This window comes from Dipodomys merriami, unplaced genomic scaffold, assembly GCF_024711535.1.
Source record: "Dipodomys merriami isolate MVZ:Mamm:240054 unplaced genomic scaffold, mDipMer1.0.p SCAF_420, whole genome shotgun sequence".
Taxonomy (NCBI): domain Eukaryota; kingdom Metazoa; phylum Chordata; class Mammalia; order Rodentia; family Heteromyidae; genus Dipodomys; species Dipodomys merriami.
The window spans coordinates 467287-494966 of NW_027205827.1; the positions used below are offsets into that span (position 1 = coordinate 467287).

Consider the following 27680-nt stretch of genomic DNA (forward strand, 5'->3'; position numbering starts at 1 on the left):
TGCTAAATGCCAGAAGCAGGAAGTATGGGCATCTTGTTCTGCGACGTCCTTTCTCCAAGCTGTCCAAATCCTGACAGTGCCGGAGGTAGCTTTGGTGTGCTGACCTTCTTTCTGCCTCTCCATAGAAAATGTCATCCGGGAGAATCAGTGGGGAGGTGTGGACATCCGCCGGGGAGCCATCCCAGTCCTCAGGAGCAACCTCATCTGCTTTGGCTACTCAGACGGTGTGGTTGTGGGAGATGAAGGCAAAGGACTGATAGAGGGGAACACCATCTATGGTGAGAAGCTGGTTCCAGGGGGGGAAGGGGTACCAGGGGACAGGTCCTGTGGTCCAGCCCTACCTGGGAGGCAGGAAGCCTGGGTTCCATGCTAGCTTGTAGGTCCTGAGAAGGTCACCAACTTCTCTAGGCCTCAGACACTTCATGAGAAGAGGTGGAATTGTTGCAAACCCTCTCACCATGAAGACCCCCCTCCTCACCTCATGATCCACACTGAGCTCAAGGGCTCAGCACAGCAGAGCTTTATCCCCGCAAGGAAAATAACAAAAGGCAGAAGTGTTGCAGTTAAATTTTAACACCTAGGCATCCAATTCCTCCTCCTTTCCTCATCCAACAGAAGGGCATCTATTCCTCATCCTTATACATCCCATCTGGATGTATATATTTGGGACAAAGCCATGATCTTTCCAGATTAAGTTTCCAATAATAATTATAGACAAGGTTTATCCAGGCCTACCTCTGCTAGGTTCTTCCTATGCATTGTCACATTTAATCCTCATGACTGCCTTCAGAAGGTACAAAGGTACATTTAATATCAATAGAAAGGTGGAGAAACTGAGGCACAGATCCTGGATAACCTGCTGTAGGTCCCAGCTGGAGAGTGGTAGGGTATCCTCCTGCAGAGTGGTGTTGGCACACCTTTGACCCTTTCGCTATGAGCCTGTGTGCTTCTGATCCAAACGTGTGGCTTGACAGCTCTCACAGCCTGTGAGATTGGCCTGCTTGTTGACATCCTCCCACAGCTACAGCTATGACTTCACTTGTCCCAGTTCCTTTTGCATCCCCTCTCAGGGTGACCCTGGGTGCTGCCTCACCCATGGCTGGGTTTCAGTGACCCGCTCTGTTCACTGTCCCAGCTAACAAGGGCTGTGGTGTTTGGATGATGTCATCCAGCCTACCCCACGTCACCAGCAATCACGTGAGCTACAATGGCCTGTATGGAGTGGCTGTGTTCAGCCAGAAGGACGGCATCAGTGAGTTTCCTGGAGGCCATGGGGCCCAGGAGAACTTCAGTGAGGACGGGGATGCCATCCTCTGGGAGACAGAGCTGGAGAAGGAGGACGACCCACTGTGCCGGCCCATCACCATCGCGCTGGTGGAGTCCAACAGCATTAATCACAATGGAGGTGAGTGTATCAGCTCCTGCTGACAAACCTTGAGGGGTCCTCCCTGTCTTAGACTGCAGACTGGTCTCAGCTTGGTGCTCCAGCCTCTCAGCTACTTCTTATCTGCTACCCATGCTCCTTGACTTCCTCTCTAAGCTTTTTCTTACCTATTTTACTCATGCTTAAAATTCCTCCCATCCACACATCTCAAGGTAACTTGAACTTCCTGACCATCTGTGAATGCCTCTATCCTTTCCTTCTTTGAATTGTGGCCTCTCCCCATTCTCAGTGATATGTTTTATGGGGTGCAGAGTCATTTACGAATGAAGAAAGAAATCACTTTCTGGGCCCTGGGCAGCTCTTTCTTCTGGGATTGGCAGAAGGCAGGGAAATTCTAGTCATCGGCTCCAGCCTACCTCTATGGGAATGAGGTCCATCCCCTACTAGTTCTAGGTTTCCTCCATATAGCTGGGCTGTTAGGGTAGGACAGGAAAAACACACTCAGCCACACTGGGGAAGCAGCAGACCGGTGTCACACTGAGATTTGAACTTGCAGACTCCTGGTATAGACTACTTCCATAGTCCTTGCCTTCACACTGTCCCCTCCCAGTACTTCCCCAGTCCTGCTTCTATGGAAGGCTGACATAAAAGCTGCAGAGCCATTCTTCTCCAGGCCCTCCTCATCTCCCTCCGCACCCAGGTCTAATTACTCTCATGAGTCAGGGACCCTTGTAATAACTGCTTTATTCCACGCAGACATAGTTGCAAAGCATTTGTAACTGTTTACACTTTTTAGATATGTATTGCTTCATATGATAGGAAATGATAGGATTTCCCTTCTGAAGAAAACTTTCCAAAATAATGAGACAGGTTCCAGATCCATATGGGAAAAAAACTCAGACCCCTAACAGGCAGAGCTCTGTCTTGAGGTAATACAGGCTGAGCCTGCAGGAGGTAATGAGCTGCTCATCACAGGAGGCACGAAAGTAGATAGGTGGTAGGGGACATTTCAGTGGGGGTTGAGGGCCTAGGACAGGCCATTGAAGCCAAGGAATCTTCTCCCAGCCTGTGCCCCTGACCACCTTTGGTGAGGACTTCCTAGTGCAGCAGAAAGTTCTCGACACCCCCTGGCTTCCTACTTTCTGTCATCAGCCTGGAAGATGACATCCAAGGCTGATCTGCAGGTCACTGCCTCTTCCTCCTGGTCTCTGTCCTGTGATATACCATCCAAAGAAGGCTGTTCCTGACTCCTGTTGTCAGGGATGACCTTGTGATCACCCCTTCTGCCTGTAGCCTCGGGACTCTATGTCCAAAGCAGTGAGGTGCTGCACGTCATCTCCAATGTGATCCACGCTAATGGGGACAGAGGCATCTCTGTGGCCCAGAGTGGCCAGCTCACCCGAGTGGCCAACAACAGCATCTCCTGCAACCGCCAGAGTGGAGTCAAGGTGGAGACCCAGTGCAAGGTGGAGCTCCGGGGCAATGGCATCTATGACAACAGGGGCCATGGAATCATCACCAAGGGCGAGAGCACTGTTGTTGTTGAAAATGACATCATTGGCAACCGCGGCAGTGGGCTGCAGTTGCTGCCCAGATCTGACACTAAGGTAAGTGTGCATGTGTGTGACCTAGGGTGGCAGCAGAGGCCCAGCCCTGGCCCAGGCCCTCTGCTGAAGATCAACGCCATCAGTTCTGAATGCTGCATGGAACACCATTCCTCCTGCCAGAACCCAGCCTGGGAAATGTGGTTGGGCTTCACCTACCAGAGGACATGTAAACAGGGTCTTAAAGGATGAATAGGAGTTCAGCAGCAGCATGCTAGGAATTGAGGATGTCAGTCACCTCCTAGATTTCATGGTATTGGGAGCCTCTTAAGGTATCTTCATGGTGTATCCAGGTCAAGGTCAGGGCCGTGTCAGCTCTTTCTTAATGGAATGAGCTTGTTCAGGACCTGTTATGCAGTAGGTGCTTAATGGGGAGAGGACTCTTGCCACAGGGCTAGTTGCATTCAGGAAGATTTCCTGATTGCCCTGAGCTGTCCGAGGTGCTGCTGCTTTTCTGGATTTGGATGTGCTTGTGTCCACCCTGCCTGATGAGTACCTCCATGCGTTCTTCACCTCTATGTCTCCCCCACAGAATGTGAGCTCAGAGCATCTTTTATGCAAAGCCAGTGTACTGGGTGCTAGGGTTTCAGTGCTGAGCCAAACAAATACTGTTTCCCATCCCCTGTGGAATTGTGAAGCTTATGGGCTCTTTCTAGCTCTAGAGCATCAAATTCCACCAACTTGGGCAAGGACAGAAGAGGCCCATACTTTGCATGTGAACCCCAGAGGAGCAGAAGGGGGCACGCTGTGGCTTCTTTGGGCTTTCAGGGGCCTTGGCTTCTGGCATCTGGCTTTTCCATATTGTTCCTTCTTCCTGGAAAAACTAACCCATGTTGAACTGCTACAGTTTGCCCACCACTTCCTGGCTCTGCCAGGCTGCTCTTGGTAGCCTATATTGAGATTCTCTGGATCTGTGCTGACCTCCCAGCCTCAATTCACTTGTCTGGCCTCTGACTCGTCTGTAGGTTCCTGAGGTACAACAAATTCTGCCTGCTTCTCCTAGGTAATAAAGAACCGAATCCATTCATTCCGGGCCTATGGCATCGCAGTGCGGGGCCGTGCCAAGGCCTTGGTGCAAGAGAACATTATCTTCCAGGGCAAGAACAACAAGACCATCTTTCAGCAGATCACAAACAACCGAGAATGCATCATGCAAAACAACAAGTTCCTGGTCTTCAAGAAAAAGTACGTTTCTGTGGTTGCCTGAACCAGATTTTGAAAACCAGTGAGGTCACTGGGGAAGCCAGCTGAGGCTGACAGATTGCAGTCCTACCAGCTTTCCCATTGTGTCAGGCCAAGTCTGGGTGGGGACTTGTGCCTGACTTCTTGTGAGGAAAAGAATCAAGGATGATCCAGGCACCCGTGGCTCATGCCTGTATTTGTAGCTACTCAAGAGGCTGAAATCTGAGAATTGCAGTTCAAAGCCAGCCCAGGCAGGAAAGTCCACGAGACTCTCATCTCCAAAAACTGGAAGTAAAGCTGTGGCTCAAAATGGTAGAGTGCTAACCTTGAGCACAAGAGTTCAGGGACAGTACTCAGGCCCTGAGTTAAAGCCCCACAACTAACAACAACAAGAAAAAAGAATCAAGGATAGGTACTCTCACATCTTAGCTCTGTCATTAGCTATGTGATTGTGGGCAAGATATATAACATCTTTGAGTCTTACTTAGTAAACTTTCTTTAAAAGAACTAAAGTTGTAGAAAATTATTTTTTTAAACGTTTAATTACTGGATACCAGTGGCTCATGCCTGTTCTAGCTACTTAGGAGGCTGAGATCTGAGGATCACAGTTTGAAGCCAGCCTGAGTTCAAATAGATCACCAAGAAGCTCAGTCGAGCTCTGGCTGAAGTGGTAGAGTTTGCTAACCTTCAGCATAAAAGCTTAAGGACAGTGCCCAGGCCCTGAGTTCAAGTCCCAAGACTGGTGCATGAGTGCGTGCACACACACATATAAACACACACACACACACACACACACACACACACACACACACAAATTTAATCAGAGAATCATCTTTTTAACATCTCAAAAAAGTAATAGTCATAATACAGTGATCCCTCACCTATGACGAGAGTTATATTCCAAAGACTGCTACGATAGGTGAAAATCTGAGAAGTAGCAGCCTTAGTCATCCCTCACTCATAGGTCACTTATGGGGGGGGGGGGGGTCTCTACAATGTAGCTCCCGAAATAGGTGAGGAGTCACTATTTATGTATTTTTTCAAAAATCCATGATACTGTGAAGCTGTAATAAGTGAACCACGATATAGCAGGGGACAACTGTAAATCAAAATGTGCAGTGACGTGTACTTGAAATAACAAAGGTTTGAGTCAAGGTTCTGTTGTTTTGTTTCAGTATCTGTAGAATGAGGAGACTGGACTCAGAAGGAAGCAATTTAAACTATTAACTCCATTTATCAGGATTCCAAGCATAAGTACCAGTAGGAACAACTCAGTTTAACTGAGCTGAAATGAAACATGCTTTCATGAACAGTGGCCTCACATATTCAGCCTTTTGACTGGTCACTTGGGGAAACCCGGGGATGTGGTCAAAGGTTGTATTTGGCACCTCCTCCCCACTGACCTCCCCTACTCAGGTCTGGTCCTTACCCTCTACCTGCAGTACCAGCAGAGCTGTTTTAACTGTTGATGGATGAACTGTTTTGATTGGTCAGTGCCTTGCTCTACTGCTGTAGTGACTATTACTATCATGTCACACCTGCGGTATTGAGTCTGTTTCCTGATGGATCTCCCTGCCCTTGTTGCCCCTAATCCTGCCAACCTGACCTTCCTAAAAGAGAGCTCCAGGGCCATTCCATTCAAAAGCAAATATCTTTGCTGGCTCCCCATTCTTTGTCTTTTTCTAGTGGTATGAGAATTAGACCACAGAGCCTTATACTTGCTATGCAAGTGTTCTACCACTTGAGCCACATACTGGATCTCATTTTCTAGTAATGATTGTCACACTGTATTACATACTCATGTAGATAGGTTTAGAGAAAGTCCCTCATATAGGTATGGTCTATTATTCCTTAAGTTATTTGTAGTATTCTCCTGGTGTACCATTTACATTATAAATTGTCCTCAAAATAGGAATTTTAAAATATTAAAAACTAAATGGAGCTGGGTGCTAGTAGCCTGTGCCTGTAATCCTAGCTATGCAGGAGGCTGAGATCTGAGGATCAGTTTAAAGCCAGCCTGGGCAGGACAGTCCATGAGACTCTTATCTCCCATTAACTACCAAGAAGCTGGAAGTGGAGCTGTCTCAAGTGATAAGAACACTAGCCTTGAGCAAAAAAGATCAGGAACAGCTCCCAGGTAGTCCCTAGCACTGGAGAGCGTGAGAGACAGACAGACACATCCACACATCTACACCAACTAAAGGGAAATTCTAAATTCCCTTCTATTGTTGAGTAGTTTTTATGTATAGAGGAGGGCAGTTTACCCATTCATCAACTGGGCATTTAGGTAGTTTCTAAGTTTCTCACACCCCAGCTCTCTGGGCTGTCACGACCTGGGATTGGAACCCTAGGACCCTAGGACCCAGTGAGTATGAGGCAAAGATGATTGCGGGGAACTCAGGTGCTCTTGATCTCCAATTTTACAGCCTCCTCCTTGCACCTGCAGGTCTGATACATGGCGCCTGGTGAACCCCCCAGCACGGCCTCATCTTGAAAACTCTCTCAGGGGCCCTTCTGCAGCCCACGGTGGGCAGAAGGTGGCGGCCATGGCAACCAGGATCACAGCCCGTGTGGAAGGTGGATACCACAGCAACCGTAGCATCTTCTGCACCATCCTGTAAGGGTGGAGACCCAACAAAGGCCCTCAGACTGGAAGTAGTGCCTGAGAAGACTTGTAGGCCCTCCCCTCTTAATCACCGCCCCCCCTGGAAAAGCAGGTCCCAGGCCAACGTATCTCTAGACCCTTCAGATCGACCAGCCTCAGCACGAATGAACTTGGAAGCACTTTCCAAGGAGAAAAAGGAACGGAAGTTAGAGGTTCCCAATCACGCCAGCATTTAGAGATTATGAAGAGTTGGGGAAGCACCCTGAAGCCTTTATTGAGGTCAGGATTCTTCAGTTACAGGAAACCTTGCTTTATACACACCAAACCAGGGAAACACAGGTGGACTTCAGATTCTGGACCCAACCCTCTTTGGTTCCCTCCCGGGGTTGCACAGCCTCTTAACTGCCTCTGGAAGCCATGGCTGCATGTGGCTCACTGAACGATATAGACTTGGACGTAGCTTTGTGAGCGGAAGAGGAGCCTCTCTTAAAAGGCTGCCCGGGGATGACATGGGAACGTGCTACAAACTGGCAGGTGACAAGATGGCTTTCTTCAGGTATGTAGACAGGTGCTAGCTTGGGAATGCAAGAAGCTCGGGACATTAGCTCCATGTTTGCCACAGGGTCCCCTGTGAGCGCACACAGCAGCTGTCCCTCCTGGCTCATTTGTCCAGATGGAGGTGCCTGGGTCTTCAGCTGTCCACATTATGGGTGACCACCTGCCTTTACTCACCCCATCATGTTGCCTATTCTGTGCCTTGGCTCAGCTTACCCCATCCTGGCATGCCCTTCCCTGCCATCTCCTGGTGTGCAGGCGATAGCTCAGACACTGCCATCTCTACCTGGTTCTCCCCCTTGCTCCCAAGGGCCGTGTCTCCTCCTCTGAACCTCAGCAGCCCTTCCTCTGTTCCCTCAGGGCACTGAGCACTTTCTGCCTTGTTTCAAAACTATTCGGGTCCGTACCCAGCCCCACCCACTTGCCTGTGAACTCTGAAGGTAGGGCCATTTCTGACTGTGTCCCAAAGTCCCAGCCAGAGCTGAGTTAAGGTTAGTGGCCTGAGTGAGGCAGCCAGCTCCCAAAGGGCTTTACTAACCTGTACTGTGAATGTTCCAGAAGCAGGTGGGCTTGGACCCTACTGCCTAAGGGGGCTGGATGCAGGGCCAGCTCTGCCTCAGTCATCTCCCTCCTGCTCAGCCCTTAATGCAGGGCCTTCCTCAGCCTGTTGGGGTCACTGTCCTATCCTGGTCCTGATGGCTTCCCAGGCTGGTTCTGCCAGGCCCTCGGTGCTGCTGTGTTGGGTGGGTGGGAGCGCAGGAACCAGGAACACTGGCTTCTCCCTGAATTCTCTGGACACGAGCACTGGTCCCTCCATCCCCAGCACTGTCCTTTGCACTTGGTGGCCCCAATGTGAGTCGCTGTATAAAATGCTGCCTTTGTTATTTTGTAAAAAATGACTTTTCTGTGAACCAGGTACTTATGAACATCTCAATAACCAAAATAAAGTTCTATATTCTTTATTTTTAAAAAAGGTACTTTTAATGGGTGTCCTTTTTTGGTCTGGGCATTTCCTGATCAGATGCAGGGGCCTGGCTACTGTCCCCTCTGTAAGGGACGGGAAAATCCCAGGGGCCTCTTGTCAAGCCCTGGCTCTAACTCGTGACATGGGTTACACCTCTCAGAGGCTTAGTGTGTCTGTCACTCCAGTCCTCCCTGTCCCATCTCTGTGATGACCAGCAGTAACAGTTCCTCCTCAGCATATCAACACATCTTCCCAACTAGTTACTCAGTGGCTTATAGCTTTTGCTAATCTATAGTGTCTTGGAGAAGCTAGTAGTTAATACCATTTTTTTTTTTGGTGTGTGTGGGGGGCAGGTTTACTTTGTTGGGTTTTGTTTTTTCTACAAAAGCTGCAGATCAGACCCAGCTTTCATGAGCACTCTACATAAGCCACATTCCCGTCAGTAAGCTGTCTCTGAAGAAATCTTCATAGAAAATTGGTTTAGCTCTCTGCAGCCTGCTCCTGAGCTGAGGACACTTGCCTTGTTTTGACCCTTTCATCTGGGCAAGAGTCTTTTGGGGGCTATTCCAAATTTCTTATATATCTTCCACATCATGTCTGGAGTTATATTGTCTACTATGTATCTATTTTTTTTTCCAGTACTAGAATTTAAAATGACCTTGTACGTACTTGAACTGCTTGCTCAGCTGGTGTTCTACCATTTGAGCCATGTCTCCAACTTAGCTTTTTTTTTTTTTTTGTCGGTCGCAGGGCTTGAACTCTGGGCCTGGGCGCTGTCCCTCAGCTCTTCAGCTCAAGGCGAGCGCTCTACCACTTGAGCTACAGCGCCACTTCCGGTTTTCTGGTGGTTTATTGGAGATAGGAGTCTCACGGTTTCTGCCCGGGCTGGCTTTGAACCACGATCCTCAGATCTCAGCCTCCTGAGTAGCTAGGATTACAGGCGTGAGCCACCAGCGCCCGGCTCCAACTTAGCTTTTTACTGGTTGTTTTGTTTTTTCTGCCCAGGTTAGCTTTGAACCATAATCCTCCAAATGTCCAGAATTAGGACTACTGCTTATTACTAAGCTACCAGCACCCAGCAAAAGTACTTTTTTTTTGGTTGTGGGGCTTGAACTTGGAGCTTGGGCTCTGTCTCTGAGCTCTTTCACTCAAGGCTAGCATTCTACTTTGAGCCACAGTGCCACTTTCCATTTTCTGGTGGTTAACTGGAGATTAGAGTCTCATGAACTTTCTTGCCTGGGCTGGCTTTGAACTGCGATCCTTAGATCTCAGCCTCCTGAGTAGCTAGGATTATAGGCATAAGCCACCAATGCCTGGTTTCTGTGATGTTTTGAACCAAGATGTGCTGCCAGGATACATATGCATTAAACCCTTGGCTCACAGAATCAATCAGGAACAAGCCATTATTCACAGCTGCCTTCAGGAATGAGACATTTCATTGTCAAGTCGTTCTGGCAAGGCTTGTATCCAAATAGCAGGTGAAGACACTGGCTAAGATCAATGCTTTCCACACTATATTCGTCTCTGGTCCTCTCCACTTGGCTGATCTCTACCCTTTTCTGTGGCCTCAGCCAGATAGAAAAACTGGGATGATCACTGCCTGATCTGGCACCACTTCATTACAGCAGACTAGAACATTGGCTATTTGGCAACGCCAGTTAAATGGCAATCCATAGCTCCTTGTAAAACTGGAAGCTACCTTGCTATGATAAAGCTTCACCACATACTACTTTCTTTATAAACCTTCATCTGTTAGGTTTCATTTAGATATCAGCTTGGGGGACCTTTTGCCTTGAGTTCCCCAGACCCCATCTTTCAAATCTCCACACATGAGCCAATGTGAGAACTGCCATTCACAATTGTGTCAATACCAAAGGAGGGAGATAAAGTCCAATCTGAACATCACTTTATACTTCTGCATATGGAGGTGTGTCTGGAGTGCTGACATCTGTCTTGATATCCATGTCAAAGCTAAGCTTTTTTTTTTTTTTTTTTGGAGACAGTCTTATTATACATCTCAGGCTGGTCTCAAACTTATGATTCTCCTGCCTTAACTCTTCCACACATCAGGATTACAGGTACCCATCACCATGCCTGTCCTTTTTCCCCTTTAAAAATTTAAGTGGAGCCAGGCACCGATGGCTCATGCCTGTAATCCTAGCTACTCAGGAGGCTGAGATCTGAGGATGGTGGTTCAAAGCCAGCCCGGGCAGGAAAGTCCGTGAGACTCTTATCTCCAATAAACCACTAGAAAACCGGAAGTGGCACTGTGGCTCAAGTGGTAAAGCGCTTGCCTTGAGCTGAAGAGCTGAGGGACAGCGCCCAAGCCCAGAGTTCAAGCCCCATGACCAACAACAAAAAAAAAAATTTAAGTGGAATGGGAGCAATGCATGGTGATACATATCTGTAATCTAGCTACTATAATCTCACCAGGGGAGGACTAAGGTTTGAGACTGGCTTAGACAAAAAACAAGACACTATGTCAAAAAAAACAAGCTGGGTATAGTATTTTACAAACCCAGCTACATGGTAAGTACACACAGGGGAACCACAGTCCATGGCCACCCCTCAGCAAAAAGCATGAGACTATCTTAACAAAAAAGGGCTGGAGGCTAGTTCAAATAGTAGAGTGCTTGCAAGGAGCACGAAACACTGCATTAGAACCCCAGTACTAAAAAAATATAAAATTTAAAATAAAAATAGAAAGAGCCCAGTGCCAGTGGCTCATGTCTGTAATCCTGGCTATTCAGGAAGCTGAGTGAGATTTGAGGATTCAAAGCAAGCCAGCCCAAGCAAGAATGTCTGTGAGACTCATCTCCAATGAACCACCAAAATGCCAGAAGTGGGGTGGAGGCTGAAGTGGTAGAGTGCTAGCCTTGAACAAAAAGCTCAGGAAGAGCACTTAGGCCCTGAGTTCAGGCCTCAGCACCAGCACAAAATAAAAATCGAAATGAGCTAAGCAGCTATAAGGTGGTCAAATGCTTCACCCAGAAAGTACACATCTACATAACTTTCTTCCTCTTTGACTGGTGTTCCAAAAAATAGGCTGGAGGCAGTGGGATGGACAGAGTACCCAGTCTATGCTGCTCCTCCATGCTGTCTGCCAGAGGTAGCTTGCTTTTGGAGATCTTCAGCCTCATGGCTTTTGCTATCTCAATCATCCTAAGGAAAAAACAAACAGAACGAATGTAGAGAGGGACTCCTCAATGTGCAGGAAGAAGCCACACAGTTGTGCTCCAGGTTATGAAAACAGAATCCCGGAAGTGGCCAGCCAGAGCAAAGCCTCTGCAAAGGGACATACAAGATGGCCCTGTGCACCCCCCCTCCCCTAGGGCATTCAACAATTTCATTTAAATGTGCTAATGTTGGGAACTATCCATGCAGTGACAGAAAACCAGGTTCTCTAGATTTCTAGTAGTAACTATCTTTACCATCTATAACCACATGATAAAAACAAGGATTCAGTTCTTGCTAGACTATGACTGGCTGGTGGCTGTTCATTTGGATTTTCCACCTCACTGCCAGTCCCTGGAACAGTCCCACTGAGAACAGTGGGAGTGCACACAGAAGTGTTATCCTGGCTCTTTTGGAACACAATCTATGACTTTGGGTGTCAGATGCCCCTCAGTTACCCTCTGAATTTCCCCCTGACAGGTCACCTCTCCAGCTCTTCTCATCCCATCAGTGAAGTTCAAATGTGTCCTTGACAATCAGTTCTACCCTGCCTTGAACACCTCAAGTCCCTTCTGAGAGAGCTCTGCTGGCTTAAGCCAAAGGTGGGCTCACTTGCACTCCTAGGTATACTTCGAGAACCACAGAGAATCCCCTTCCACGGTGACAATTCAGAGATCAGGAGGGTCTCAGTTATTCAAGAACAGAATACTCTGGAAAGGCTGATTGCAGCCTGACTCTGCTGTGTTTGTGAGACTTGGGAAGGACATTACTTTTTGGAACAGAGAAATCAATGAGATGAGTGACTAGTGCTGTGCCATACAGAAAGACTCAAAATGTCTAGCCACTCATTCATTCATACATACATAGCAAATTGTCCTTTGTCTCAAGTTTTTCCCATATGACCCCACTGCACTATTCCCAGTCCCTACCAGTGGTGCCAACAATACACTCTGCTGTGCTCACCTTTTCTTGTTGAGCCTTAAGTCCCTCTGTAACACTGTCAGGTCAATCTGGAAGTTGTTTATGTGCAAGGCAAGAAGGATAACATATGCGGTGATCTTCGCCTTCATGGAATTTGAGATTAAATTCTGTAAACTGCAAAACCAGGCAGGGGCAATACAAAGAAAATTATGTTACAAAAGCAAAATAGGACCATGAAAAATAAGCCTGCTTCCACTGTGTTTAACATCTTCCCAAGCAACATGTCCTGTTTTCCTTCTATGGCCTTAGTCACAAGGAAGTCAAGCTAGGAAGTGGCACTGTGACTCAAGTGGTAGAGCGCTAGCTTTGAGCACAAAGAGGCTCACGGAGAATGCCCAGGCCCTGAGTTCAAGCCCCACAACTGACACGCACACAAAAAAAAGTCAAGCCAGCATTTCCCCACAGTGGGAGGGGGAGAAAGCTGTGTCCACTTTCCCTAGGTGATGTTGTAATGTCACACTGGTGAGTTTGTGTCTGTCTGCTCAGCAGAGGTGGAAGAAACAGTCAGCCCAAACTCAGCTGCTGCTGCTTTCAAGTACACCCAGAAGCAGGAAACAAATGGCTACAAGGAAGGACCAGGGATGATTTGAGGGTCTTCCCCAAGTCACCACACTGGCACGCCCTTCCCTGCACACTGCCTTTCTACAGAACACTAGTTCTGTGGGGCATCAAGAATGGCCCCTCAGAAGTATAGGAAGTGAAGTAAGTACCAGGCTTCCCTGACCTGAAGAGAAAGTGAGCTTTTCGAAGGGGACAGTAGACTAGACAGCAGAAGGCCACTAAATAGTAGTGATCTCTACACTGCATCTCTGTGGATGTGGAACTGAACCTGAGCCCAGCCCTCACTTGCTTTCTTTCTCCTTCACAGGCAATCCCCCTACCCCCCCACCCCCCAGCCCTCCCCGCACCCTGCCTAACAGAGCTCCTGACCTGCCATTGTTATAAGACAAGCAGGTGAACTGCTTTAGCAGTTTGGAGGAGATGATGTGGGGAATTCCGGGTCCCAGGAAACCTAGAATACAAATTACATTTGATTACTTTCTCAAAAGTCATCAGGTCCCGCTGGGCGCTGGTGGCTCACGCCTACAATCCTAGCTACTTAGGAGGCTGAGATCTAAGGATCATGGTTCAAAGCCAGACTGGGCAGGAAAGTCTGTGAGACTCTTATCTCCAATAAACCACTCGAAAACCGGAAGTGGTGCTGTGGCTCAAGCAGTAGAGCGCTCGCCTTGAGCTGAAGAGCACAGGGATAGTACCCAAGCCCAGAGTTCAAGCCCCATGACAGACAAAAAAAAACAAAGAAAAAAAAAAAAAGTCATCAGGTCCCAACCTCATCCATGAGCAGAGAGAAGCCAATGGCCGTAATGACCAGAACCATGTGGTTAGACAGGTGAGGGCTCAAGATTCAGAAGAGCACTTTAAAAAATGCAAACATGGTCAAGGCTTTGGTGGCTCATGACTATAATCCTAGCTATTCAGGAGACTAGAGATCTCATGATCACAGGTTAAAGCTAGCCTGGACCAAAAAGTCTGAGAGATTCATTCTTCTCCTATTAATCAGCAAAAAGCCAGAGGTGGAATTGTGGCTCAAGTGGTAGAGTGCCAGCCCTGAGTGAAAATGTCAACTAAGAACACAAGACCATGAGTTCAAACCCCAGTACAGGCACCAAAAGGTAAGTAAATAAAAATAAAACACCAAACAGGCCCAGGCAGGAAAGTCTGTGAGACTCATCTCAACCACCAGAAAACCGGAAGTGGTGCTGTGGCTCAAGTAGTAGAGCTCTAGCCTTGAATGAAAAAGACAAGTGAAAAAGCTCAAGGCCCTGAGATCAAGCCTCAGTACCAGCACAAAAGAGGGGTGGGGGTGCAGAGGGGAGACAGGCAGACCCAGAAGAAGAATCTGGCAAATCCCCCAGCACAGCTGCTGCACAGCAAGACTTGGACACATATATCCCACTTTCTTCCCTTTTAAGAACTAGAGACAAATAAGGAGGAGGAAACAACCTAAACAGAACATCTTGGGCTTACTTTTCCGCTTTATTACTTTCTGAGTTCGAAACTTGAGGAGGGTATCTAGGAACCATATGCATCGGGCCTGGCGATCTCGGCTCTCTTCATTTGCTGGCAAAGCCTTCAGCGCTTCTATGACAAAGGTGCAGTGGCTGAGAGGAAAAGGAGTAAGTGTCAGGGTACGTGGGCTCACACTACTCCAATGAGAACAGAGGCATCCCACCCCATACACATGTCAGCTGATGAAGGGCCACCCACACAACAGTCCTTACAACACTAGGGCCACAGTTCAGTGTGGGTGCTGTAGAGGGCCAGATAGTATTTAGGCTCCATAGGCCATACAGTCCCTGCTACAATGACTCAATTCTGTGTTGCAGTGCAAAAGCAGCCACACACATATTACTTACATGCGCGAACAGGGCTATGTTTAAATAAAATTTGACTTAAAAACTTTGGTCACAGGCAGCAGGCCAGACTTAGCACGTGAGCTCATTTACTGACCTCTGCAGTAGAGGAAAACATAGTCTCTAAAAGTCAGACTATGTGGATTTGAATCCCCTCTCTGCCACTTAATGGTTAGGACAACCTCCTTTACAACTCTATACCCTGGTTTCATCTATAAATTGGGGCCAGTAAGCTGGGTAATGGTGGCTCATACCTGTAATCCTAGCTACACAGGAGGCTAAGATCTGCAGGATCAAAATTCAAAGCCAGCCCAAGAAAGAAAAGTCCTAGATTTCATCTCCAATTAACTACCAAAAAACTGGACGTGGAGCTATGGTTCAAGTGGGAGAGTGCCAGCAAACAGACTGAGTAATCTCAAAGCCCTGAGTTCAAACTCTAGGATTAGTCCTCCTTCTCCCCCCCAAAAAAAAGATACTGAAAGATTGAAAGTAAAGCATCTGGAATAGTGCAAGTGATGGCACAGAGTGACAGCTCAGTCTGTGTTGGCTATTAATATTTTTTGGGGGGGTTCCGGTCGTGGGGCCTGAACTCTGGGCCTGGACGCTGTCCCTCAGCTCTTCAGCTCAAGGCTAGCACTCTACCACTTGAGCCACAGCACCACTTCCGGCTTTTTGCTTTTTGCTTATGTGGTGCTGAGGAATTGAACCCAGGGCCTCAGGCATGCAAGGCAAGTGCTCTACCGCTGAGCTACCTTCCCAGACCCTATTAATATTTTTTGTGTGTGTGTTGGACTAGTGCTAAAACTCAGGGCCTCAGCATTGTTCCTTAGCTTTTTTGCTCAAGGATGGCACTCTATCATTTAAGCCACAGCTCTACTTCTGCTATTTGCTGGTTAACTAGAGATAAGACCTTTGGCTTTGAATGGAGATCCTCAGGTCTCAGCTTCCTGAGCAGCTAGGTTTACAGGTGTAAGCCACCAGTGCCTGGTGATTTTGTATGTGTGTTTGCATGTGTGATTGTGTATGTTTGTATACTCACATGCACCAGTTTTTTTTGCTCAAGGATAGTGCTCTATTGCCCGAGTCAAAGCTCCACTTCCAGCTTTTTGGTGATTAATTAGATCTCATGGACCTTCCTGCCTGGGCTGACTTTGAACTGTGATCCTTACTCAGATCTCAGCTTTCTGAGTAGCTAGGATTATAGACATGAGCCACTGGTGTTTAGCTCTGACTTTCTTAAAATACACAAATTACCTGAAAAGCTTGCCCAGCACTCTGCTACAGAGAAGCAATCCCTGTGTCTGGCAGTCTTCCCAGGCCAGCATTCAGGCACTGCTGGTGAGCATCAGCATGGACAGGACTCTGAGGTCAAGAGCTAACTCCAGTCCCAGCTCAAATACAGGACCTTTCTACCCTCTGCCCAGTTACAGGTTCCATGAACCCAGCCAACTCCCTCCCTTAAATCCACCCACCGCTCCTGAAAGTCCAGGATCAAGAAAATACTGGCTTCTTCATTTTTAAGGGCTGAACAGAAGGCTGGGGTTGTAACTCAAGTGGTAGAGTACCTCCCTAAAAAGCAGGAGGCCCTGAGTTCAAACCTTACTGCCTGCTACCCAAGGTCCTACTTCACATCTGACTCCTATTTTCCAACCTCCCTTCCCAGTGACAGTCAGTGGCAGGTAGCCATCTGCTGAAATAGGAGTACCTGTTGTCTTCAATCATCTTCAGGATTTCCTCTGATGTGACTTTCCTGAAAGTTTCTGACGGGATCTTGAGAGCTTCATACTCCGCAGGGGACAGAACTAGTTGCAGGTCAAGAACATAATTCAAGCACAATGGAAATATCCAACTAGCCAAACCTCACCTTGCAGTGGCCTGTGGCAGACAGGAGAGCTAAGGCTCGCAGAGGAGAGGGAACACAGTTCAGCAAGACAGAGCTCTGAGGCCCTAAACCCCTAATAATTTTAGATCCTAGCCCAAAGCTCATTGCCTACCTAAACTGTTTTGCCTCTCCTTCCTTATCAGAGCCACTGCTGGCATTTTCTATCCAACCAGACCTGTTAGGCAGTAAAGCTCTATGCTCCAATTCTTCAGTCTCCCCTAGACCTTGGGGCACTGGCCATCTCAGAAGTCTTACTTGATAATTTGTGGAGAGTGACCCTTCCAAGGCTAAGCCACCCTCACTGGGCACATAGCTACACATTGGCTTTGAATGCTAGGGGTAGGTCCCTCAGCTGGTGAAGAGGTCTTGTTCACCTGCCTCCTGGCAACAGCCTCAAAAGGCTTACAAATTTCTATGATGGCCACAGGACATAGACCCCTCCCCCCCTTCACAGAGTCTGGCGGTGCTAACGATCACACCACAGCTTATGAATGAAGGCAGATTTTCCTGCACAAGGATACTGTCTTCAAATTTATACACGTCTTCAGGCTTGGTTGCATCCTCATGGCAGGGAGGAAGGTACACAGAGGTATCTTGTAAGTCATCTTGAATGGCATCACTAACAAGAGCTTCCGATAAAAAGAAGACTGTGTCAGTGTCATGGTGTGTTGTATCTGGTTTCCTAACATTCTTTGCAACCAAGGCAGTTAGATCATACATGGTTCAGAACCCCCTCAAGATTGAATACTTCTGCCAAGGGGACCTAAACTGCTAGTCAGGCCGACTGTTCTAAGACTACTAGGCACAGAAGGTAGGAGCAGCATGCTTCTCCTTGGGAGCTTGTGATAAGAGTTGGGAGAGAGAGAGATGTGCTGATGATATTTACAGTATATCATCAGACAAGTTAAAAGTGAAAGATAGGGAACTGGGAAGTTGGCTCAGTGATAGAGTGCTTGCCTTGCATGCATGAGGCCCTGGATTTGATTCCTCAGCACCATATAAGCAGAAAAAGCTGGAAGTGGCACTGTGGCTCAAGTGGTAGAGCACTAGCCTTGAGCTGAAGAGCTGAGGGACAGCGCCCAGGCCCAGAGTTCAGGCCCCAGGACCCACCGAAAAAAAAGAAATAGTGACAGATAGTCATTCAGTGATTGCCTAACATGTATGCAGCCCTGGGTTTGATCCCTAGCACCACAAAAAAAAAAAAAAAAATCAAGAGAGAGAGATGTTCAAAATAGCCTTTAAAGGTTTAACTTACAAGAGCCTTTGCACATATTCTGAGTCTTAAAAACACAAAAAAACTAGGGACTGGAAAGGTGGCTCAGTGGTAGAGCGCTTGCCTTGCATGCCTGAGGCCCTGAGTTCGATTCCTCAGCACCACATAAGCAAAAAGAAAAAAGCCGGAAGTGGCGCTGTGGCTCAAGTGATAGAGCACTAGCCTTTAGCTGAAGAGCTGAGGGACAGCGCCCAGGCCCAGAGTTCAGGCCCCATGACCAGAATCCCCTCCCCCCCCCCAAAAAAAAACTATAATATTTTCTATAAGAAGAGCCAGGTAATAAGTATGAATATACACAGGATTGGAGAAGAAAAAAGCAAAGTTCTAATATTGACTGGTGATATAGTTCAATTAATTTTCTTTTGGAGAGAGGAGGTGGAAGAGTGCTGAAGATCCAACCCAGGGCCTTGTGCAGTATAGGTGAGCACTCTACAAATCAGTTACATCCATAGCCTTTATCTATCTTTTAGTCCCTAAGAGTAAACTCAACAAAGAGTTTTAAATTTTCTTAGGCATGAAGTATGTGGTTGGCTTCCTGTGATGGCACATACCAACAATACTAGTACGCAGGGAGGCTGAGGCAAGAGGATGGAGTCTAAGGCCAGGCTGGGTTACATAATGACACCTTGTCTCAAGAAGAAAAATGTCTAAACAAATAGGAAGACATATCTCTATGTTCCCAGAGGGAGACACACAACATTGTAAAGATGCAGGTTCTCCCCAAACTAATCCCAAGTTTTCCCCCCTGTACTAAGGTTTGAATTCAGAGCCTTGTACTCTGGCTCAGATTGCTTGCCTGGCCCTGTACCACTTAAGCTACACCTCCAGCCCAGCTGTTAGCTGATTAATTAAAGATGGGGTATCACAAAGTTTTTCTACTTAGGCCAGCTTCGAACCTTGATCCTCCAGATCTCAGCTAGTAGTACAGATAGGAGCCACCAGCACCTTACTTTTAATAGATTTTTGAGAGAAATTGGATAAACTAATTATTCACATAATTATTCTGTACCCATCCACCCCCCACAAAACTCAAAGTATTAAAAGACCCAACAGGAATAATATAGTAATCAGAAATGGAAAGATTTCCTTATAATTTCTAGAATTCCATTCTTAATAGATGAACTTTTCCTAATGATTTTATAATATGTTTGATTAAAAGCACATTTAAACAACACAATTAAGTACTCAAGCTGCTGAGAACCAAGAAAATATCTACCAGCCCCAAAAGTGAAGTGCCACCTCTGGGACTCACTCAGGTCCATTACTATCAGGGCAATCTTTTCTGACCAAAGCCTCTTTGGACTGAGAGACACGTGAGGCCTTCTGTGACCTGTGGCTGTAACCCTGCACTGAGAACAGATTTGTACATATCTGTTCCCATGCCTGTCTCCCCATCTTGATGATAAAGCCACTGATGGCAGGACCCTATTGGATATTTCTTATGCTTCTGCGAGGTCTTAAAACTCCTGGGCTCAACTGATCCTCCTGCCTCGGGCAGTTACAGGCAGCTATAACTCCCATCCCTTCCAACTGTGAAATAGGAAAAAAAAAATCTCAAGAGAAGACAAAGCTGTTTTTCCTGGGCACATTCTTACCCCAAGTTCAGCTGCTTACCATCCACACCCTTTGTATCAATGATGTTCTCTGCAGCTTTAGCTACTGCACGATTCAAAGATTCACTACCAACTTTGTTCATTCTCCTAGAGTTTAGAGATCGCTTCTGTTTGGTGGTTCCAAAGGCTTCAATGCAAGAATCCATCTGTGTAAGGCACAAACCTGGTTACAGTCACTGAGGCACCATCACCTCTCCTGTCCATCAGACACGTCACGCCAATCTACCTCATAGCACAGGTGATGGCAGTAACAGATGTGATGAACTTACTTTATAAACAGTCTCAACAACTTTTCCAGCAGTAAAGGAGAAGAATTGACTACAATTAGGGTTAGTAAATCTGTGGCACATAACTTACCATCCTGTGCCTATACCTGTACTCTTCCCATCCTATACTTGAAACAGATTATTGCCAATAGATCACTGGCTTTCCCTCGGAGCCAGAACACCCTCACACCCCTCTCCACCATGGTGCCTGAGGCAGCAATGAATGAAGAGTTAACCAATTTGTCATCCTGGGGTGAGATGACCATTGTGAAGAACCTTCTACATACAGTATAGTTAGTTTTAATATGCAAGCTTCCAGACAAAACCAGTTATTTCCTGTTATTTGGACCAAATCCTAAAAACCAGTAGACTATATCTCCAGCAGACACTCACACACAGCTGCATTTGGCTGTCCAGAAGCACCAGGTCTGCTCTCTCCCCTCTCCAGAGACCCCTGCAAGTCGGCACTGTCCATGGTCACACACTTAAGCCAGAACAGCTAGGGAGACCTGGGTTCAACACACATCTTAATTCTGTCACACTCACCTTTTCTCTGAAACTTCTGGTCTGACTCTCCAGAGCTGGTACACTCTCAAATGATTCATCTATAGAAACACAGAACACAAAAACAAAGAGAAAAAAATAGCAAAAGTTTGTAAAGCCTACATTTTTTTTTTCTTTTTTTGAAATGGGGGTCTCACTGTTGTCCAGGCCAGTTTTGAAGACCTGGGCTCAACTAATCTTCTTGCCTCTACCTCTTAAGTAGCTGGGACTATGCCCAGCTCTGTAAGGTCTGTAAATGTTATTAACAGTGCTTAACATTCCATCTGTTTTAACAGCTAGTCTAAGAAAAACAAATTTCTTTATTCCAGGACTTCCCTGAGCCTAAGGTAAGTAAATGTACACTATGAATTTACTAAGGCATTATCTATTCCCCATAAGGAAGCAGACTGGGCTTTCCTGACTGGGCTAACTTCAAACTTGATTCTCAAGTCTCGGTCTCCTAAGGTTTACAGGTGTGAGTCACCAGTGTCCAGCTTCTCTGTTGTTTCTGTATATAAATATATGAAACCCACTTCCTACATTTCAAAGCAGAGAATTATTAACTTTGAGCCTACACACCCCTTGGAAATTTACAGTTGGGCATCAAGACTCAAGAGCTCTCTAAATATACATGTAAAATCTCTCTTTTTTGCCAGTCCTGGGGCTTGAACTTAGGGTCTGGAAGCAGTCTTTTTGTGTTCAAGGCTAGTGCTCTACCACTTGAGCCACAGTGGCACATCTAGCTTTTTCTAAATAGTTTATTGGAGACAAGAGTAAGTCCCATGGACTTTCCTACCTGGACTGGCTTTAAACCATGATCCTCAAATCTCAGCCTCCTGAGCAGTTACGATTACAGGTGTGAGTCACGTGCCTGGCTTGAAATCTCTTTTCTTTTTTTTTTTTTTTGGTGGGGGGGGCTCTCACTGGGCTTGAACTCTATGCCTGAGCACTGTCCCTGAGCTTCTTTTGCTTAAGGCTAGTGCTCTACCACTTGAGCCACAGCAATACTTCCAGCTATTTTGAGTAGCTTATTGGAGCTAAGAGTTTCACAGACTTTCATGTGTGGGCTGGCTTCAAACCACAAACCTCAGATTTCCTGAGTAGCTAGTATATAGCCATAAGCCACTGGCACACAGCTTTAATATTTATTTTTATATGACATGTATACTGTTTTCTTTTTGTTGTTGTTGTTTTTGGTTGGTTGTGGGGCTTGAACTCTGGGCTTGGGCACTGTCCTTGCGCTCTATCTCTTGAGCCACAGCACCACTTCCAGTTTTCTAGTGGTTTATTGGAGATAAGAGTCTCACAGACTTTCCTGCTAGGGCTGGCTTTGAACTGTGATCCTCAGATCTCAGCCTCCTGATCTCAGCCTCCTGAGTAGCTAGGATTATAGGCATGAGCCACCGGTACCCGGCTACGTATACTGTTTTGGTGAAGTATGTCTAAGCTTTGATCAGATTCTCAAAAAGTATGGAATCACTGCTTAGAGAGAATGAAATCTGAACTGATGTCTCTAAACGTACAAAGCAGATTCACAGCAATCATTGTGAACTTTCCTCCTCTCACACCCTACCTGCTAAGGTTCTCAATGATTAAGAGTTTGAGTTTAGAGATTTAGAAAACAGGAGCCCCTTGAGTATGACCCTCACACTTAAACCATTTTTAGAAGATCTCTAGTCCTCAGCCTTTTAAGATAACAAAACAAAAACAATACAACCTTTTCCAATGGATTAGAGAAAATATAGATCTTCCCCAAATTAGACACAACTTCTCACCAACCATTTCTTTAACCTAGGAGAGATTCTAAAACTTCTCCTAATAAAATAGTTAAAGATTAAGGAAGGCTGCTGGGCCATCAGTGGCTCACGCCTATAATCCTAGCTACTCAGGAGGCTGAGATCTAAGGACTGCGGTTCAAAGCCAGCCTAGGTAATAAAGACTGTGAGACTCTTATCTCCAATAAACCACCACAAAACCTGAAGTGGCACTGTGGCTCAAGTGGTAGAGCGCTAGCCTTGAGCTGAAGAACTGAGGGACAGCGCCCAGGCCCAGAGTTCAAGCCCCATGACTGACAAAAATAAATAAATAAATAAATAAAATTAAGGAAGGCTTTTGAGGGCAGAGTATGTGGTGCCTCACATGTGTAATCCCAGGTACTAGAGAGATGGAGATTGGGAGGATTGTGGTTTGGGATTACATTTCCACATATAAACTGAGCACAGTAGAAAACCACTGTGAAAGGTGTAAATAGGATCTCCAGTTCAGTCTAAACAAAACTGCAGGAACTTATTTAACAAATAATTAAAGCAGAAAGGGATGGGTAATGGCTCAAGTGGTAGACACCCTGCCTAACCAGTGCAAGGTCCTAAGTTCAAACTGCAGCAGCTCCCCTTCCCCCACAAAAAAAGGCCTTTGATGGAAAAGAATTTATGAAACATGTCCTCTAACATTCTGCACAGATCACTGCTCAACTTGCTGTACAAGCTGGTTTCTGATCCCACATCTATAAAAACTGTGAGGACAGGATCTGTTTCAATCTTGCTTACTTGTCATTCACAGCCCCTAGCTTGGTGCCAGGACATAGAAGATCATCAATAAATGCTTGCTGAATTTAAAAAGTCTAAAACTTAAAAAAAAAAAAAAAAACTTGCCAAAAGATAATACTCACAAAATGTGTTTTAGAAATCAAAAACTCAGGTGAACTTATCCAGCATCCCAAACTATGCAATATGACTGTGAGTCTTCGAACATACCTTCAAAAAGCGGCTGCATGTTGAACAACTCAGCATCATATACTTCCATTTGGCCAGAGGTCTTATTCAAAATTCCCACAAAGTGTCTAAATAAAAAAATTTTTTTAAAGGAATAATTCCACAAGAGATTATTTAAAACATATTGTTTTCACATCTTCTTTTTTCCTGTTTACCTTCTTTCTGCCCTAATACACCTGAAGAATGCATCAACTTGTTTGTAAACAACAATAACTCTCTTAATCAGTTCTCGGCCTGTCTACAATTTTATCAGTCCCAGAGTTACACACTGTTCAGACTGTACAGTCTTCATGGTCAGAGGAAACCAGGGTCAGTGAAGAGTAGAGCTGCCCTAAGTGGTAATTATCAGTGACACTGCTAGATAGAAACTTTAGAATCCTCTTCCCTAACCTAGAACCTTTGATGCTACCAACTCCTTTTCTTTCTTTCTGTTTTTTTTTTTTTTTTTTTTTGTCGGTCATGGGGCTTGAACTCTGGGCTTGGGTACTGTCCTTGCGCGAGTGCTCTACTGCTTGAGCCACAGCGCCACTTCCGGTTTTCTAGTGGTTTACTGGAGATAAGAGTCTCATGGGCTTTCCTGCCCAGGCTGGCTTTGAACCCTGATGCTCAGACCTCAGCCTCCTGAGTAGTTGGGATTATAGACATGAGCCACTGGTGCCTGGCTCCAGCTCCTTTTCTTATAGTTGGTGCCAAGGCAAACTTTAAGAAAGCTTTCACCAATTACATTGTATATTTCAAATTAGTGAAGAAAGTTGTTTTTGGGAATAAGCTATAAATAAATAATGTAGGCTGAGTGCTGGTGGCTCACATCTATAATCCTAGCTGGTCAGGAGGCTGAGATGTGAGGATCACCATTCAAAGCCAGCCAGGGCAGAAAAGTCCCTGTGAGATTCTAATAAACAACTGAAAAAAGCTGGAAGCAGGCTGGGAAATGGATCAGTGGTAGAGCGCTTGCCTTGCATGCATGAGACCTCAGCACCACATAAGCAGAAAAAGCCAGAAGTGGCACTGTGGCTCAAGTGGTAGATACTAGCCTTGAGCTAAAGAGCTGAGGGACAGTGCCTAGGCTGAGTTCAGGCCCCAAGACCAACAACAATAACAAAAGAAAGCTGGAAGTGACACTGTAACTAAAGTGATAGAGGATTAGCCTTGAACACAAAAAGGCTCAAGGACAGTGTCCAGGCTCTGAGTTCAAGCCCTAGGATTGGCAAAAGTAAACAAACAAACGAATAATGTTATAAATAAATGAGGTCTTGAGAAAATTCAATAAGTAAAACTTTCTAGGCATGTTCACAAGCTGGTTCAAGAGCCTCTGTATCTAGAAACACAGGGACTTGGTAAACCTCCCTAGATTTCTCCAGCTGCCCCTAACTGAAAATAGTTATGTCAATGCCTCCATTATTACCCCTCCCATCACTCTTTTCATTGCCCTTCCCCTACCATTACCTGCACAGAGTGTTGCATTTGAGGGCTCCTGTCCCAAAATTGTTTCCAACGTAGGAAAGTCTATCTGTTTCAGCTGCCTAAAATGCAGAGGGAGGACAATGCCATTTACAACCAATGTTGAAAAATACTCCTTTGTCCATCTGCAGAGGCTTTAGGACCACAGTGGATTAGCGCTAGACAGGTAAGGTATCTTTGGGGAAAGGCAAGAGAATCTGTGAAAGGGAAGTCCTACAGAGTGATCACTTCTAACTGGCATGCAAAGTTCTTGGGGGATAGGGGTGGGGAAGGCTGCACCACAGGACTGGATAGAGAGGCCTTGCATTCTCAGCACTTACAGGTATGCAACAAAGAAACTCTGCAGGCAATATTCTTGGCCCAAAGTCCAGGACCTTCTTGATCTCACCCATGGCTGCTCTTCATACATCCACAGGACCAGTGGAAATGACAGACTCATTGCCCAACCACAGCTGAGCTTACATTCTCCCTTATATTTGTCCTTACTATCTTTACTTAAAACATCAAACCTCATTTCTTAAACCCTGTCCCATCCTTCAGGGCTCAGCTCCAGTGTATCTTCTCCCAAGCAGGTTTTCTGGCAACCGGAGATTTCCCTTCCAACTGAGCTCATTTGCTGCTGCACTCTTATCTCCTAGGACCCTGGGCTTTGTATATTGTATGAGTGTCACTTGCAGCCAGTATGCACCTCTCAAAAGCAAGAGTTCTCAGATCCATGGAAATCCACTCCAGTGCTACTGGAATCTAGTGGCTAGAGACCAAAACTGCTACTAAACATCCTAGATTGCACAGGCCTGCCATCTACAGCAATGAGTTATCCAACTAAAAACATCAATAGTGTCCAGGCTAATAAACCCCGCTCTACAGTAGAAGTTCCCAGAGCCAGGCCAGGTCTCATTTGTTCCTCTAGCAGCCTCCTGCAGAGGTATACAGTGGTTCTTCAATAAATGCATGGTGAAAAATGAATGAGAAAGTCATCACTACACCAGGAGTCCTGAAACACAAAGAGGCCTATCCCCACATTTCAAATCGCTGCTCTTCAAAGTCCCTTTAAGCTACTCACGTTCTCCCACATCTATCCACACCCAGGGGCCTAAGGAGTGAGGGCAACCTGTAAGTGCAGCACTTACCAGAATCCGCTGATTCTTCTTTCTGGGGTTTTCGGAATCGTTGTTGTTGTACAATGTAAAGCGCATGTTGCCTGGGTTCTGCAGCTTCCCATTGGAGAACCGGACTGGAAGAGTGCGGCCGGACAGTGAAATGAGAGAGGATGAAGCCAGAGAGCACTATCATTGCTTAGGCTGGAAAGGTAAGGAGCTCGGGTCCTGACGTCTAGTTCCGTTGGGAAGACAGGGTGGGGGTTGGAGGGATTCAGGGGAAGAGCTGGTCTAAACAAATGAAGAGATCTGGTCTAGGTCTAAGGAGGCAGAGGAAATCTGCTTAGTGGGAAGAGAGAAATGGGCAGGTGGGGGAGACCTGGGCCCAGCCTGGAGGAGGGGATGAGGGGATGGCTGGGATGTCCTCGGGCAGCTGGGAGGTAGCGACAGAAAGACGGCGAGATGACCGGGGGAGGAAGGGGGGGCCACCTCAGCGTCAGGCTGGGACTGAAGGGTGAGGGTGGTATGGGGGGGGGGTCCTGGCCTAGATTGGGCCGCAGAAGGCAGCTTGTCCCCGGGCGGGAGAAATGCCGAGGTGCCCAGCAGATCAAGAGGGAAAGGGTTTTGGGGAACTCTGCACCCGCTCCGCAATCTTTACCCAGTACAGCTTTACGTCTCTCTTCGGGCTCTCCACAGTACTGCCACCTCGCAGTTGGCAACACCTCCGCCGTCATCTCACCGGTCCCGCCGCCAAGCTGGGAGAGAGGAGGGAAGACTCCAGAGCTTTGGCTGGCACGCGAGAACCCGGCGAGAACTGCCGGCCGGAAATGATCAAGGCCTCCCCACCACCACCCCGGCCCCGCCCAGGACACGTGAAGCGCAGGCCCCGCCCCCTACGCGCGAAGGCACGCTTTCCACGCCCACTTCCCGCCCACCCGCTCAGTTCGGCCGGCGAGGTCTCCGCCCACACGTCGCCACACCCCCTCCTCGACCCGCCCCCCGCGAGGCGCATCACCCGATTGGCCCAGCGTTTAGCCTTGGCCCCCAGTGTAGAAACAAGCTCTAGATTTGGGGTGGTCGTGTTTAGCCCATTTTAAAGGGAGCATCATCTTTCAGTATTCACAAGTTCTGAAAAAAGGAAAGTCAAAATTTAGAATCCTCTGCCAGGAACACCTCGAGGTCCAAGAGAAGGTGGCAGCTGGAGATCCGCTTCTCCGCAGAGTTCTACTTCCAGGCTTTGTCTGGACCCATGCACAGTTCTTGGTTGTGCACGCATCTGTGGTCTAGTCAACGTTGGGAAGATGGACCACTGGGAGAGGCTTGCCAAGCATGATCAGGGACTTCTGAAGTGGGCTACAAGGAAGAAATCCTAGATGATGGACTTAGCAATTCTTTTTCTTCATGGGGAGTTATCGGAGTGAGGGAGCGCAAAGCAAGGGTCTGTGAGTATGGATGCAGGCCAGAGCCAGAGCTTAGATTCATCTCCGTTCTCCAAGTTGCTGCTTTTCAAGACTCCATCCTTCAACCTCAATACCCAGCAGGCTGAGTATCTGAGGATCGCAGTTCAAAGCCAGCTGGGGAAGGAAAGTCCGTGAGACTCTTATCTCCAATAAACCACCAGAAAACCGGAGGTGGCGCTGTGGCTCAAGTGACGGAGCGCTAGCCTTGAGCTGAATTGTTGAGGGACAGTGCCCAAGCCCAGAGTTCAAGCCCTATGAACAAAATACCAACAACAACGAAACTACAACCATTAGAATATTGATAGACTACTTGCCTAGCATGTGCAAGTTCCTGAGTTTGATCTCCAGCACGAAGGGGGCGGGGAGATTGTGTGTTGAATTTAGCTGTCATAATACTTTGTCTGATTGGAAAGCTACCTTGTTTGGCTCCAACTAGTGGCTTTTATTGAAA

General features: G+C 46.9%; 2 protein-coding genes across 5 annotated transcripts in view; one reads left to right on the forward strand and one right to left on the reverse strand.

Moving 5' to 3' along the window:
* LOC138807547 (F-box only protein 10) overlaps positions 1-8282 on the forward strand; it is a 48543-nt gene extending 40261 nt beyond the window's left edge. For 3 of the 4 annotated variants that reach the window (XM_069993304.1, XM_069993307.1, XM_069993305.1), the window contains 5 exons: positions 126-278; positions 1136-1405; positions 2678-2991; positions 3992-4173; positions 6617-8281. In XM_069993304.1, the coding sequence (XP_069849405.1) occupies positions 126-278; positions 1136-1405; positions 2678-2991; positions 3992-4173; positions 6617-6791 (1094 nt within the window). In that variant the 3' untranslated portion in view covers positions 6792-8281. Of the gene's footprint in view, positions 1-125; positions 279-1135; positions 1406-2677; positions 2992-3991; positions 4174-6616 lie in introns of all 4 variants that reach the window. The other variant, XM_069993306.1, reaches the window with a different exon arrangement.
* Positions 8283-8296: 14 nt separating this feature from the next.
* On the reverse strand, positions 8297-26582 carry LOC138807548 (DNA-directed RNA polymerase I subunit RPA49-like). Its single transcript, XM_069993308.1, has 12 exons — positions 26428-26582; positions 25803-25906; positions 24658-24734; positions 23194-23279; positions 20444-20502; positions 19633-19777; positions 17267-17374; positions 16569-16665; positions 14478-14611; positions 13380-13461; positions 12432-12563; positions 8297-11456 (listed from the first exon to the last, which is right to left on the reverse strand). The coding sequence occupies exons 1-12, from the start codon at positions 26501-26503 to the stop codon at positions 11297-11299; spliced, it is 1260 nt and encodes a 419-aa protein (XP_069849409.1). The 5' UTR covers positions 26504-26582; the 3' UTR covers positions 8297-11296.
* Between the last annotated feature and the right edge of the window lie 1098 nt (positions 26583-27680).

What these genes read in the sequence shown, in the direction of transcription:
- LOC138807548 (XM_069993308.1), bottom strand. Translation starts at nt 26,503, where the DNA reads ATGACGGCGGAGGTGTTGCCAACTGCGAGGTGGCAGTACTGTGGAGAG. An exon ending in AAATGCAACACTCTGTGCAG is followed by an intron (nt 23,280 to 24,657) that starts GTAATGGTAGGG and finishes TTTTTTATTTAG; the next exon opens with ACACTTTGTGGGAATTTTGA. An exon ending in TGATACAAAGGGTGTGGATG is followed by an intron (nt 17,375 to 19,632) that starts GTAAGCAGCTGA and finishes TTTTATCGGAAG; the next exon opens with CTCTTGTTAGTGATGCCATT.